Below are 14034 nucleotides of genomic sequence, written 5' to 3'. Positions count from 1 at the left end.
TTGTTAATAACATTCTTTAACTATTTTTTTGTATGTAATATAAGATACCAGATAATTAACCATATTAGGGAATCACATAAAATACTAGTTTCTAATGTAAAGAAAATTATACAGTCTTACCTCCAGAATGAAATACACAGGCCTTTTTACATTCATCTTCAACGTCAAAGCGATTTGCATTTCCATCACAACCGCCATACCAAAACTGAGCACAGGCATTAGCTTGTTTATCATAGTACCATTTTATTATATACACACGACATGACCCTTGATCTAATCTCAATTTACATCGTGGATCCAGGATATTTTCTTAAAAAACAAAGGAGAAAAAGAGCTCTCAGCATGTGAAAATAATTTACATCTCATTGTTTGTGCCTTTTAAACTGTTTTATTGCTGCTAATGTGATAGAGCAATTTAAAGTTTCAGTTGAAATTTTTAAAGATTTTAGTTGAAATTTGGAAGCCTAATTTAAATGTGGGCCTTTATTAGATTAGCTGTTGTGTTTCTGTGAGTGAAGGTACAAGCACCTTCACAAATCATAAAAATTATAATTAGAAATATTATGCTATAAAATTATTATCCATACAGACTATTTATAAAAAAATGTTTGGAAACATTCTGATAATTTTGGAAGCTAACTGTCAGCAGTCAATCTTACCAGAAACTAAGAGAGAGGAAAGATTGGTAGGCTAGAGAACTAGGAAGAATATACAGTATTCGTGCATTGGTACTGTGTGAGAGCGCTTCTGGTTCTAAAACCTTTATGTTAACTATCTACAATACATAGTCCATCTAAGTTCTGGTACAGCGTCCATCACTGTGGTATTGGAGCCCTAGCATTAGAATAGTTATTAGAATCAGAAATTGTATTCAGTGTTTTTTCTAAGATGTGCACACTTCACTTCTAATGGCAATAGGTGGTAATCAAGTACTGCATATAACAGAAGAGCTGATAAGCAAAATAAATCAATGATAAAAGAATGTAGCTGCAGCAGTGTGAACTGTGGGATGGGTTAGGTGCCCTGAGTATGTGCCTAGCATCTCTGATGGGTATGTATTGGGGGTCTCTGTCCCACAGCTCATGCTGAAACACAAATCATGGATTCACAATACACACAGCTCATGCTGCCACAGCTACATTCTATTTTTAGCACGCTACCTCGATGAGAGCTAGTGAAAATATGTCTCATTGTACTGGGAATCACACCCACATCTAGTGCAGACCTTCTCTCAGATTCTTTCTGACCCTGGCCTCTGTTCCTGTTCCCAGCATGAGGGAAACAGCAAGACCTGGCCGTTGGGGAAGGCAGGGCGTGTAGGACGAAGATGCTGGAGAAGCAATGGGACTAAGTCCACTCTAAATTCTAAAATAGTCTCTCCTCCCCATCATAGCCTTACCAAACCTAGGAAATGAATTAGTCCTGAAGACGTAACTCTGATTCAGGATCTTTAATAAAACTTAATGTTCAAGTAATCAAAATTAAAAGTTGGGTATAATGTATAACCTGGTCTGGGTGTAAGCAACACAGAGGAAGCTGATGAAAGAGATGGTGACAGCATTTTGTCTGGCGGTGATGATGGCAGTGATGATACCACTACTGAAAGTAAAGAAAAAATAATTGATTTTTGTCTGGCCTAGAAGAATTAGGACGTGAAATAGTAAGGAGCAAGATGATAGTGAAAATACCTCTGGTGTTCACTGAGGGCAAGGATGGCTGCCCGTCTTCATAAACTGCCACAGATAATTCTTTGGTCTGAAACAAATGTTTAATTTTAAAATGCTTTTAGGTTAACCATGTCCCTAAAAATGAGGTGGGCTCCTAAAGAATCCACAAGTCACTATGATTTTTGAACCTAGGACTAGATGGGATTCTTTTTGGAACCCATCAGTGCTGTTTCTTAAAGTGTTGTTAAGGTACCAAGAGTGATGAAAAATGGCATCATTTTAGTATCCTGATTAGCTCCCTATGGAAATTCAAAGTTAAATCTGTTTATTTTTCTGACAAAGATAAGTTATTTTTTACTCTGATTAGCTACATTTGTAGTATTATGTGAGGGTGAAGTGTTTTCTATTCTCCATCATGCATAAGCCAGAGAATTGTTATCTAAATTTTGGTAGGGAATATTGGTTTCTGGTGGTGATGCATGAGCCAGAAGAATACAGTTTGACTCTCATCCCAAGACAGGTTTGTGGTTTTGGCTGTTCAAAATTCTGTAATCAGAAAAAATATAATATAGAATCATAGAGTAGAAATGCCACTTCTTAGAGTTACTTTTCAGCGTATAACTGCCCTTTCAATATTTCATTCTTTATATTACAGTACAAATGTATTATATTAAACATGATTGTAATAATCCTTGTCTCCTCATGGATATTGTTACTATTGTTAGTTAACTGCATACATGCTGCATCAGAACTCTCATTCACAACATATAGCTCTCAGAATTCCCAGTGAGGTAAAGGAGAAACTCCACTAGCTCAACCAGTAGAGGGAACTGGGGGGGGGGGGGGGGGGGGGAATCTGATATACTGCATCCATTAGCAGACAAGGATGTACATACAAGCCAGTTGGTTATTAAAATAAATGATTCATTTTTATACCGGAACTAATGGTTGAGAAAGCTTGCTTTCTTTCACAGATGTTCCATGGCTGTCTGATGAAACTGATTGTCCATTAACATTGTTGATGCTGTGAAGTAAGTAATGTGAAGAACTGGAAGACAATGAATGGATAGATGGTCCACTTATGCTTGCACCATTTCCAATACGATTATATATTAAGGCACCATGCTCATCTTCACAAAACTGGTTTACTAATTTGGACTCCAAAGCTTAAAGAAAAGAGAACAGCATTATTTATGGAAATAGAGACTCAATCAGGAAATAATGTTATTTATGTGCCATAATAATAATTATTAATTAATAATAAATAATGAAAATTAATAATACAGACAGCCCCTCTGGACTATTCACCATAAGTCTTCCAGCTCCCTCAGACCTCCATTACTTGTACTCCAATGTGCATGGCACATTGTGGCATAAAACAAGATCTGTGTCTCTAAACTCAGCCAACTGTGCTTATTCAAGCCTCTGAATCTCTTAAAATATCTCTTAGTCATTACCTCATAATAGGCCAATCTTACTTGCCTTCGTCATGTAACTAATCCCATGGAAGAGAGTAAGAAATCAGGATTTGTCTCATCTGGCTCCCTGCTCTGGATGCTTTGCATTATGCCAGTGGTGCAAATCAGCTGGACACCTGGCTTAATTGCCTATTTGGGAATTTCTGTTTTGTAAGTGGAACCTGTGGCTGGCATTGAGCCAATGTAGAAGCTCAGTACCTTACCTCTACCCAGCCCTTTGGCATAACTGGTGTCACTGGACTATCTCAGTGCTCCTGCAATTCCCAGCTGCCAGAATGACTCCATTCAGGCATGTGCAGCCTAGTGTAAATTAGAGCAGTCTTTGGGCTGCTCTAACTTATGCTATGGGTTGGACCATTCCTTTACCAGCCTCAGAAACTGCTGCACCCCATCCCTCAAGATGCACCCAGTATAGCTCAAAATCTAGGCCAAGATCTCTGGAAGTTTACACAGAAAGAAAAACAAGCCATTCTTTCCATTGGACAAGTTTAGCATGCTCTGGATTAATTTACAAATATTTAACACAATTAAAACAAAATGCACTCACCTGGAAGAGTATTAAAATCATCAATGAGATACATATGTTCTCTGTCAGGATCTGATGCAATCAGATTTAGTTCACGCAAGAATTCAACTTGTGTTGGATCTGAAGTATTTACAATTCCTATTGCATACATTTCAATGTTGGTTGCGTGGGCCTCTCGGACAGCGATATCCAGTTTAATAGCCTCTCTCTTATCTGCCTGTCCATCTGTTAATACTATAGCTACTTTTCGCACACCAGTTCGAGCACCAAAAAATCCTTCCTGTGTTGTTTTGCGGATAGCAGTTGCTGTATATGTACCTTCCCCCATATACAGCATTTTTCTAATTGCTTGTTTCACATCCTGTTGGGTTGTGTACCTGTTAAGTCCAAATTCTAGCCGAACCTCTAAACTGTAGAGTACAAGACCAATTCTGGTAGCATTTCTGCCTACAGTTACTCTATCTACTAAAGCAGTGACAAAGTCTTTAATTATCTCAAAATTTTCTGGTCCCACACTTTCAGAGCTGTCAATCACAAACACAAGCTCCATAGGTATTTCCTTACATTTAATACCACAGCCTGTAGAGGAAGAATAAAAATCAGATCATGATTAGTTCTGAATTTATTATTATACTTAGTCTTGTGTGTGTGTATATATAATAGATGTTACTTCCATTATAGCTTGAGTAGAGCTTAATATATTACTATATACTAGCTATGCAATGGTAAATTTATTCTGTACTCATGGTGGAAGAGGAGAAGGTAAAAGTAAATTAATAAACAGGATCTGAAATGTAAGGTTGATTAAACACTTACCACATATCTCTTTAATTAATTTAATTATATCTTCTCTCTAAGTAAGAAAAAAATAGAAAATAATAACAAATAGCACATTATTTGACAATTGTACACTCTCAGATGACCTATAATATTGTCCTTGCCAATCATTTAATTTCAGATATTTGTTCTGATAAAAAATGCCATAGTCTTTCATGCTGTGAGCTTAATTATGCCTCTGCTGAGTCTGAACTGCATCAGGGCCCCAATTCAGCAAAACTCTTACAGAAGTGTTTAAGTCCCATTGAAGTCAATTTTCAGAGTAGCAGCCGTGTTAGTCTGTATCCGCAAAAATAACAGGAGTACTTGTGGCACCTTAGAGACTAACAAATTTATTAGAGCATAAGCTTTCGTGGGCTACAACCCACTTCTTCGGATGCATATAGAGTGAACCATATATTGAGGAGATATATATACACACACACATACAGAGAGCATGAACAGGTGGGAGTTGTCTTACCAACTCTGAGAGGCCAATTAAGTAAGAGGAAAAAAACTTTTGAAGTGATAATCAAGATGGCTCAGTACAGACAGTTTGATAAGAAGCAAGTGTGAAAATACTTACAAGGGGAGATAGATTCAATGTTTGTAATGGCTCAGCCATTCCCAATCCCTATTTAGCCCTGAGTTGATTGTGTCTAGTTTGCATATCAATTCCAGCTCAGCAGTCTCTCGTTGGAGTCTGTTTTTGAAGTTTTTCTGTTTTAAGATAGCCACCCGCAGGTCTGTCAAAGAATGGCCAGACAGGTTAAAGTGTTCTCCCACTGGTTTTTGAGTATTATGATTCCTGATGTCAGATTTGTGTCCATTAATTCTTTTGCGTAGAGACTGTCCGGTTTGGCCAATGTACATGGCAGAGGGGCATTGCTGGCACATGATGGCATATATCACATTGGTAGATGTGCAGGTGAACGAGCCACAGATGGTATGGCTGATGTGATTAGGCCCTATGATGGTGTCACTTGAATAGATATGTGGACAGAGTTGGCATCGGGCTTTGTTACAAGGATAGGTTCCTGGGTCAGTGTTTTTGTTCAGTGATGTGTGGTTGCTGGTGAGTATTTGCTTTAGGTTGGGGGGTTGTCTGTAAGCGAGGACAGGTCTGTCTCCCAAGATCTGTGAGAGTAAAGGATCATCTTTCAGGATAGGTTGTAGATCTCTGATGATGCGCTGGAGAGGTTTTAGTTGGGGGCTGAAGGTGACAGCTAGTGGTGTTCTGTTATTTTCTTTGTTGGCCCTGTCTTGTAGGAGGTGACTTCTGGGTACTCGTCTGGCTCTGTCAATCTGTTTTTTCACTTCAGCAGGTGGGTATTGTAGTTTTAAGAATGCTTGATAGAGATCTTGTAGGTGCTTGTCTCTATCTGAGGGATTGGAGCAAATGCGGTTATATCTTAGAGCTTGGCTGTAGACAATGGATCGTGTGGTGTGTCCTGGATGGAAGCTGGAGGCATGTAGGTAAGTGTAGCGGTCAGTAGGTTTCCGGTACAGGGTGGTATTTATGTGACCATCGCTTATTAGCACAGTAGTGTCCAGGAAATGGACCGCTTGTGTGGATTGATCTAGGCTGAGGTTGATGGTGGGATGGAAATTATTGAAATCATGGTGGAATTCCTCAAGGGCTTCTTTTCCATGGGTCCAGATGATGAAGATGTCATCAATGTAGCGCAAGTAGAGTAGGGGCGTTAGGGGACGAGAGCTAAGGAAGCGTTGTTCTAAGTCAGCCATAAAAATGTTGGCATACTGTGGGGCCATGCGGGTACCCATAGCAGTGCCGCTGACTTGAAGGTATATATTGTCCCCAAATGTGAAATAGTTGTGGGTGAGGACAAAGTCACAGAGTTCAGCCACCAGGTTAGCTGTGACATTATCGGGGATACTGTTCCTGATAGCTTGTAGTCCATCTGTGTGTGGAATATTGGTGTAGAGGGCTTCTACGTCCATAGTGGCCAGGATGGTGTTTTCTGGAAGATCACCGATGGATTCTAGTTTCCTCAGGAAGTCAGTAGTATCTCGAAGATAGCTAGGAGTGCTGGTAGCGTAGGGTCTGAGGAGAGAGTCCACATAACCAGACAAGCCTGATGTTAGGGTGCCAATGCCTGAGATGATGGGGCGTCCAGGATTTCCAGGTTTATGGATCTTGGGTAGCAAATAGAATGTCCCTGGTCGGGGTTCTAGGCATGTGTCTGTACAGATTTGTTCCTGTGCTTTGTCAGGGAGTTTTTTTAGCAGATGGTGTAGTTTCTTTAGGTAATCCTCAGTGGGATCAGAGGATAATGGCCTGTAGAATGTGGTGTTAGAGAGCTGTCTAGCAGCCTCTTGGTCATATTCCAATTTATTCATGATGACGACAGCACCTCCTTTGTCAGCCTTTTTGATAATGATGTCAGGGTTGTTTCTGAGGCTGTAGATGGCGTTGTGTTCAGCATGGCTGAGGTTATGGGGCAAGTGATGTTGCTTATCCACAATTTCAGCCTTTGCACGTTGACGGAAGCAATCTATGTAGAAATCCAGTCTGTTGTTTCGACCGTCCGGAGGAGTCCACGCAGAATCCTTTTGTTTGTAGTGCTGGTAGGGGGGATTCTGTGGGTTAGTATGCTGTTCAGAGGTATGTTGGAAATATTCTTTGAGTCGGAGACGTCAAAAGTAGGATTCTAGGTCACCGCAGAACTGTATCATGTTCGTGGGTCTGGAGGGACAAAAGGAGAGGCCCCGAGATAGGACAGACTCTTCTGCTGGGCTAAGAGTATAGCTGGAAAGGTTAACAATATTGCTGGGTGGGTTAAGGGAACTACTGTTGTGGCTCCTTGTGGCATGTAGCAGTTTAGATAGTTTAGTGTCCTTTTTCCTTTGTAGAGAGGCAAAGTTTGTCTTGTAAATGGCTTGTCTAGTTTTTGTAAAGTCTATCCATGAGGAAGTTTGTGTGGAAGGTTGGTTTCTTATGAGAGTATCCAGTTTTGAGAGCTCATTCTTAATCTTTCCCTGTTTGTTGTATAGGATGCTGATCAGGTGGTTTCGCAGTTTCTTTGAGAGTGTGTGACACAGTCTCTCAGCATAGTCTGTGTGATATGTAGATTGTAATGGATTTTTTACCTTTAGTCCTTTTGGTATGATGTCCATCTGCTTGCATTTGGAAAGGAAGATGATGTCTGTCTGTATCTGTACGAGTTTTTTCATGAAGTTGATGGATTTCCACTCCATACGGCTAAATGCAGTGCCTTGCATAATGACAGGTTTCAGAGTAGCAGCCGTGTTAGTCTGTATCCGCAAAAATAACAGGAGTACTTGTGGCACCTTAGAGACTAACAAATTTATTAGAGCATAAGCTTTCGTGGGCTACAACCCACTTCTTCGGATGCATATAGAGTGAACCATATATTGAGGAGATATATATACACACACATACAGAGAGCATGAACAGGTGGGAGTTGTCTTACCAACTCTGAGAGGCCAATTAAGTAAGAGGAAAAAAACTTTAACCTGTCTGGCCATTCTTTGACAGACCTGCGGGTGGCTATCTTAAAACAGAAAAACTTCAAAAACAGACTCCAACGAGAGACTGCTGAGCTGGAATTGATATGCAAACTAGACACAATCAACTCAGGGCTAAATAGGGATTGGGAATGGCTGAGCCATTACAAACATTGAATCTATCTCCCCTTGTAAGTATTTTCACACTTGCTTCTTATCAAACTGTCTGTACTGAGCCATCTTGATTATCACTTCAAAAGTTTTTTTCCTCTTACTTAATTGGCCTCTCAGAGTTGGTAAGACAACTCCCACCTGTTCATGCTCTCTGTATGTGTGTGTGTATATATATCTCCTCAATATATGGTTCACTCTATATGCATCCGAAGAAGTGGGTTGTAGCCCACGAAAGCTTATGCTCTAATAAATTTGTTAGTCTCTAAGGTGCCACAAGTACTCCTGTTATTTTATTGAAGTCAATGGGACTTAAGTCAGGCACCTTTTGTATTGTTTCTTAAATGTGGATAATATAGCCGGTTGCGAGACTACTAACATTTTTTTCTCAATGTAAAACTCAGTCAGGAAACATTCCAAATAATAATCCCCATGTGATTCATTAACTCATAACATCTTGCATTTAATTTGTATCTTTACAACAAGGTTTGCTTACTGTTAGGCCTTGCTCTCCCTTGGGTCCAGTACTGCCCTGCAATGAAGACCATAATTTAGCTATTAGCAATTAATTAGTAACCACTAATGTAATTTGAACTATTATTTTATCAGCCTTGTAGTTTACATAATATTTAGATAATAAGAACTCTCTCTCTTTTCTATAAAAATGTACAGTTAAAATATTAGGGCTCAGTCCAACACAAAATATCTACCGTCTTCAGGGAAGTACAAGTCCTATGAGACTGCAGCTTTAATTGGAGTCTAGTCAGAAGTATGATCAAAATGCTATGGAGACCAGAAGACCCCAAACCTCCAGCTGCAGGGCTGTGAGTTACCATCTATCCAGAATCAGAGGGGTAGCCGTGTTAGTCTGAATCTGTAAAAAGCAACAGAGGGTCCTGTGGCACCTTTAAGACTTAGGCTTGGTCTACACTTACCCCCCAATTCGAACTAAGGTACGCAACTTCAGCTACGTGAATAACGTAGCTGAAGTTCGAAGTACCTTAGTTCGAACTTACCTCGGTCCACACGCGGCAGGCAGGCTCCCCCGTCGACGCCGCGGTACTCCTCTCGTCTAGCTGGAGTACCGCAGTCGACGGCGATCACTTCCTGGTTCGACTTATCGCGTCCAGACAAGACGCGATAAGTCGAAACCAGAACTTCGATTCCCAGCCGCCGAACTAGCGGCTGGGTGTAGACATACCCTAACAGAAGTATTGGGAGCATAAGCTTTCGTGGGTAAGAACCTCACATCTGAAGAAGGGAGGTTCTTACCCACGAAAGCTTATGCTCCCAATACTTCTGTTAGGGTACGTCTACACTACGGGATTAATCCGAATTTATATAATTCGAATTTGGGAAACAGATTGTATAAAGTCGAATGTATGCGGCCACACTAAGCACATTAATTCGGCGGTGTGCATCCATGTACCGGGGCTAGCGTCGATTTCTGGAGCGTTGCACTGTGGGTAGCTATCCCATAGTTCCCGCAGTCTCCCCCGCCCATTGGAATTCTGGGTTGAGATCCCAGTGCCTGATGGGACAAAAAACATTGTCGCAGGTGGTTCTGGGTACAGCCTCCCTCCCTCCCTCCCTCCCTGCATGAAAGCAACGGACGGCAGACAACCATTTCGCGCCTTTTTTCCTGGGTGAACACTGCAGACTCCATACCACGGCAAGCATGGAGCCCGCTCAGCTCCAGACAGCAGTCATGAACATTGTAAACACCTCGCGCGTTCTCGTGGAGTTTATGCTGAGCCAGGACCAGAAAAACGAGGCGAGGAGGCGGCGGCGGAGCGAGCGCAGCGACAAGCGTGATGAGGACATGGACACGGACACAGAATTCTCTCAAACCGCGGGCCCCGGTGCTTTGGAGATCATGTTGTTAATGGGGCAGGTTCTATCCATGGAACGCCGATTCTGGGCAAGGGAAACAAGCACAGACTGGTGGGACCACATAGTGTTGCAGGTGTGGGATGATTCCCAGTGGCTGCGGAACTTTCGCATGCGTAAGGGCACTTTCATGGAACTTTGTGACTTGCTGTCCCCTGCCCTGAAGCGCCAGAATACCAAGATGAGAGCAGCCCTCACAGTTGAGAAGCGAGTGGCGATAGCCCTGTGGAAGCTTGCAACGCCAGACAGCTACCGGTCAGTCGGGAATCAATTTGGAGTGGGCAAATCTACTGTGTGGGCTGCTGTGATGCAAGTAGCCAAAGCAATCATTGAGGTGCTGCTACGAAAGGTAGTGACTCTGGGAAATGTGCAGGTCATAGTGGATGGCTTTGCTGCAATGGGATTCCCTAACTGTGGTGGGGCGATAGATGGAACCCATATCCCTATCTTGGCACCGGAGCACCAGGGTACCCAGTACATAAACCGCAAGGGGTACTTTTCAATGGTGCTGCAAGCACTTGTGGATCACAAGGGACGTTTCACCAACATCAACGCGGGCTGGCCGGGAAGGGTTCATGATGCTCGCGTCTTCAGGAACACTATTCTGTTTAAAGAGCTGCAGCAAGGGACTTACTTCCCGGACCAGAAAATAACCGTTGGGGATGTTGAAATGCCAATAGTTATTCTTGGGGACCCAGCCTACCCCTTAATGCCATGGCTCATGAAGCCATACACAGGCAGCCTGGACAGGAGTCAGGAGCTGTTTAACTACAGGCTGAGCAAGTGCAGAATGGTGGTAGAATGTGCATTTGGCCGTTTAAAAGGTCGCTGGCGATCGCTACTGACTCGCTCTGACCTCAGCCAAAGAAATCTCCCCATTGTTATTTCTGCTTGCTGTGTGCTCCACAATCTCTGTGAAAGTAAGGGGGAGACCTTTATGGCAGGGTGGGAGGCTGAGGCAAATCGCCTGGCTGCTGATTACGAGCAGCCAGACACCAGGGCGATTAGAAGAGCACACCAGGAAGCAGTGTGCATCAGAGAAGCTTTGAAAACCAGTTTCATGACTGGCCAAGCTACAGTGTGAAATTTCTGTTTGTTTCTCCTTCATGAAAACCCGCCCCCTTTATTGACTCATTCTCTGTAAGGAACCCACCCTCCCCCTTCCCCCAGCTTGCTTTCAAACCAAATAAAGTCACTATCGTTTAAAAATCATTTATTCTTTATTCATAGATTATAAAAAGAGGGAGGGAACCCGGGTGGGGTTTGGGAGGAGGGAAGGAAAAGGCCATTAAAAAATGGTTAAAAAAATGACAGCCTTTTGCTTGGGCTGTCCACTGGGGTGGAATGGGAAGGTGTACGGAGCCTCCCCCCCCGCGTTCTTACACGTCTGGGTGAGGAGGCTATGGAACATGGTGAGGGGGGAGGGGGGTTATACAGGGGCTGTAGCGGCACTCTGTTATCCTGCTGTCATTCCTGAAGCTCCACCAGACGCCTGAGCATGTCTGTTTGCTCACGCAGCAGCCCCAGCGTTGCATCCTGCCTCCTCTGATCTTCCTGCCGCCACCTCTCATCTCGAGCGTCTCTCCTGTCCTCACGTTGGTCCCTCCTGTCCTCACGTTGGTCCCTCCTGTCCTCACGTTCACTGGCTTCTTTCCTATACTTTGAAACCGTGTCCTTCCACTCATTCAGATGAGCTCTGTCACTGCGGGTGGATTCCATGATTTCTGCAAACATGTCGTCTCGCGTCTTCTTCTTCCGACGCCTTATGTGTGATAGCCTTCGGGATGGAGGAGGGAGGCTTGAAGAATTTGCAGCTGCTGGAGGGAGGGAAAAAAGGAGAGAATTTTTTTAAAAGATACATTTTGCAGAACAATGCTTATACTCTTTCACGGTGACCAACACTATTCACATTACATAGCACATGTGATTTCTGTGCAAGGTCGCATTTTGCCTCTTAATATTGAGTGCCTGTGGCTTTGCTGCTAGAGATCACAGACGCAGGTCCAGGCAACAGAATTCGGCTTGCATGCAGCCATGGTAAGCCATTGTCTTTCGGCTTCTGCGCCCTCCTTTCCCACATACCAAGCAAAGCCCGTTGAGTGCTGCGGTTTTCCTGTTAACCTTCAGCAGCAGAAAACAAACTAACCCCCCCCCCCATCCAATTCTCTGGATGATCGCTTTATCCCTCCCCCCACCGCGTGGCTGGTATCAGGGAAGATCCCTGCAGAAACCAAACTAACACCCCCCACCCCACCATGAATTCTCTGGGATGATCGCTTTATCCCTCCCCCCACCGCGTGGCTGGTATCAGGGAAGATCCCTGCAGGAACCAAACTAACACCCCCCACCCCGCCATGAATTCTCTGGGATGATCGCTTTATCCCTCCCCCCACCGCGTGGCTGGTATCAGGGAAGATCCCTGCAGGAACCAAACTAACACCCCCCACCCCGCCATGAATTCTCTGGGATGATCGCTTTACCCCTCCCCCCACCGCGTGGCTGGTATCAGGGAAGATCCCTGCTAGCCAAACGCGAAAAGCTCTGGGCCAATCCCCCCCCCCCCCCCCGCGCTCGCTTAACTGCAGGGAAGGATTTCTTTTCAGCCACAGGCAAACAGCCCAGTAGGAACGGCCACCTCTGTCCCCTTAATTAAATTCCCGTATTTCAACCAGGTTACCATGAGCGATATCACTCTCCTGAGGATTACACAGCAAGATAAAGAACGGATGTTGCTTGAATGCCAGCAAACACCGGGACCATACGCTGCCAGGCTTTGTCATGCAATGATACCAGATTACTTGCTGCAAGCATGGTGCGGTCAAGTGTCCTACCATGGAGGACGGAATAAGGCTGCACTGCCCAGAAACCTTGTGGCAAGGCTTTTGGAGTACCTCCAGGAGAGCTTCATGGAGATGTCCCTGGAGGATTTCCGCTCCATCCCCAGACACGTTAACAGACTTTTCCAGTAGCTGTACTGGCTGCGAATGCATCCCAAGTCCTCAGGGCAAAGTAATCATTAAAAAACCTTGCTTTTAAAACAAGTTTTATATTTTAAAAGGTAAACTCACCTGAGGTCCCTTCCATGGGGTCGTGGTCTTGGATACTGGCTTGGGAGGGTACTTCAGTCAGGCTGAGAAAAAGATCCTGGCTGTTGGGGAGAACGGAGTGCTGGGTGCTCTCCGCAAGCTCGTCCTCCTCCTCCTCTTCCCACTCCGCAGAATCCTCAGGTGTAGCTGATGAGATTATCCCCGCCTCGGAATCCACGGTCAGAGGTGGGGTAGTGGTGGCGGCCCCCCCTAGAATTGCATGCAGCTCGGCGTAGAAGCGGCATGTCCGCGGCTCTGACCCGGAGCGACCGCTTGCCTCCTTTGTTTTTTGATAGGCTTGTCTGAGCTCCTTGACTTTCACGCGGCACTGATCTGAGTCCCTATTGTGGCCTCTCTCCATCATGCCCTTGGAGATTTTTTCAAAAGTTTTGGCATTTCATCTCTTTGAACGAAGTTCTGCTAGCACTGAATCCTCTCCCCATATAGCAATCAGATCCAGTACCTCCCGTACGGTCCATGCTGGTGCTCTTTTTCGATTATCGGCCTGCATGGTTACCTGTGCTGATGAGCTATCTGTGGTCACTTGTGCTCTCCACGCTGGGCAAACAGGAAATGAAATTCAAATGTTCGCGGGGCTTTTCCTGTCTACCTGGCCAGTGCATCCGAGGTCAGATTGCTGTCCAGAGCGGTCACAATGGTGCACTGTGGGATAGCTCCCGGAGGCCAATACCATCGAATTGCGGCCACACTACCCCTAATTCGAAATGACAAAATCGATTTTGGCACTACTCCGCTCGTCGGGGTGGAGTACAGAAATCGATTTTAAGCGCCCTTTATTTCGAACTAAATGGCTCCGTTGTGTGGACGGGTGCAGGGTTAATTCGATTTAACGCTGCTAAATCCAAATTAAATTCGTAGTGTAGACCAGGCCCAAGTGCCAGTTCCCAGAA

The 14034-nt window shown here is 44.1% G+C and overlaps 1 protein-coding gene across 1 annotated transcript in view; it reads right to left on the bottom strand.

The window, feature by feature from the left end:
• LOC135885787 (collagen alpha-1(XXVIII) chain-like) overlaps nt 1-14034 on the bottom strand; it is a 73201-nt gene that overhangs the window by 5162 nt on the left and 54005 nt on the right. Inside the window, exons 29-35 of the mRNA XM_065413692.1 lie at nt 8644-8679; nt 4488-4524; nt 3693-4250; nt 2604-2833; nt 1689-1755; nt 1507-1599; nt 121-309 (exon numbers count right to left, since the gene is read on the bottom strand). Of these exons, the coding sequence (XP_065269764.1) occupies nt 121-309; nt 1507-1599; nt 1689-1755; nt 2604-2833; nt 3693-4250; nt 4488-4524; nt 8644-8679 (1210 nt within the window). The remainder of the gene's footprint in view (nt 1-120; nt 310-1506; nt 1600-1688; nt 1756-2603; nt 2834-3692; nt 4251-4487; nt 4525-8643; nt 8680-14034) is intronic.

Source organism: Emys orbicularis, chromosome 11, assembly GCF_028017835.1.
Source record: "Emys orbicularis isolate rEmyOrb1 chromosome 11, rEmyOrb1.hap1, whole genome shotgun sequence".
Taxonomy (NCBI): Eukaryota; Metazoa; Chordata; order Testudines; family Emydidae; genus Emys; species Emys orbicularis.
This window is presented reverse-complemented; position numbering and strand designations above follow the sequence as displayed.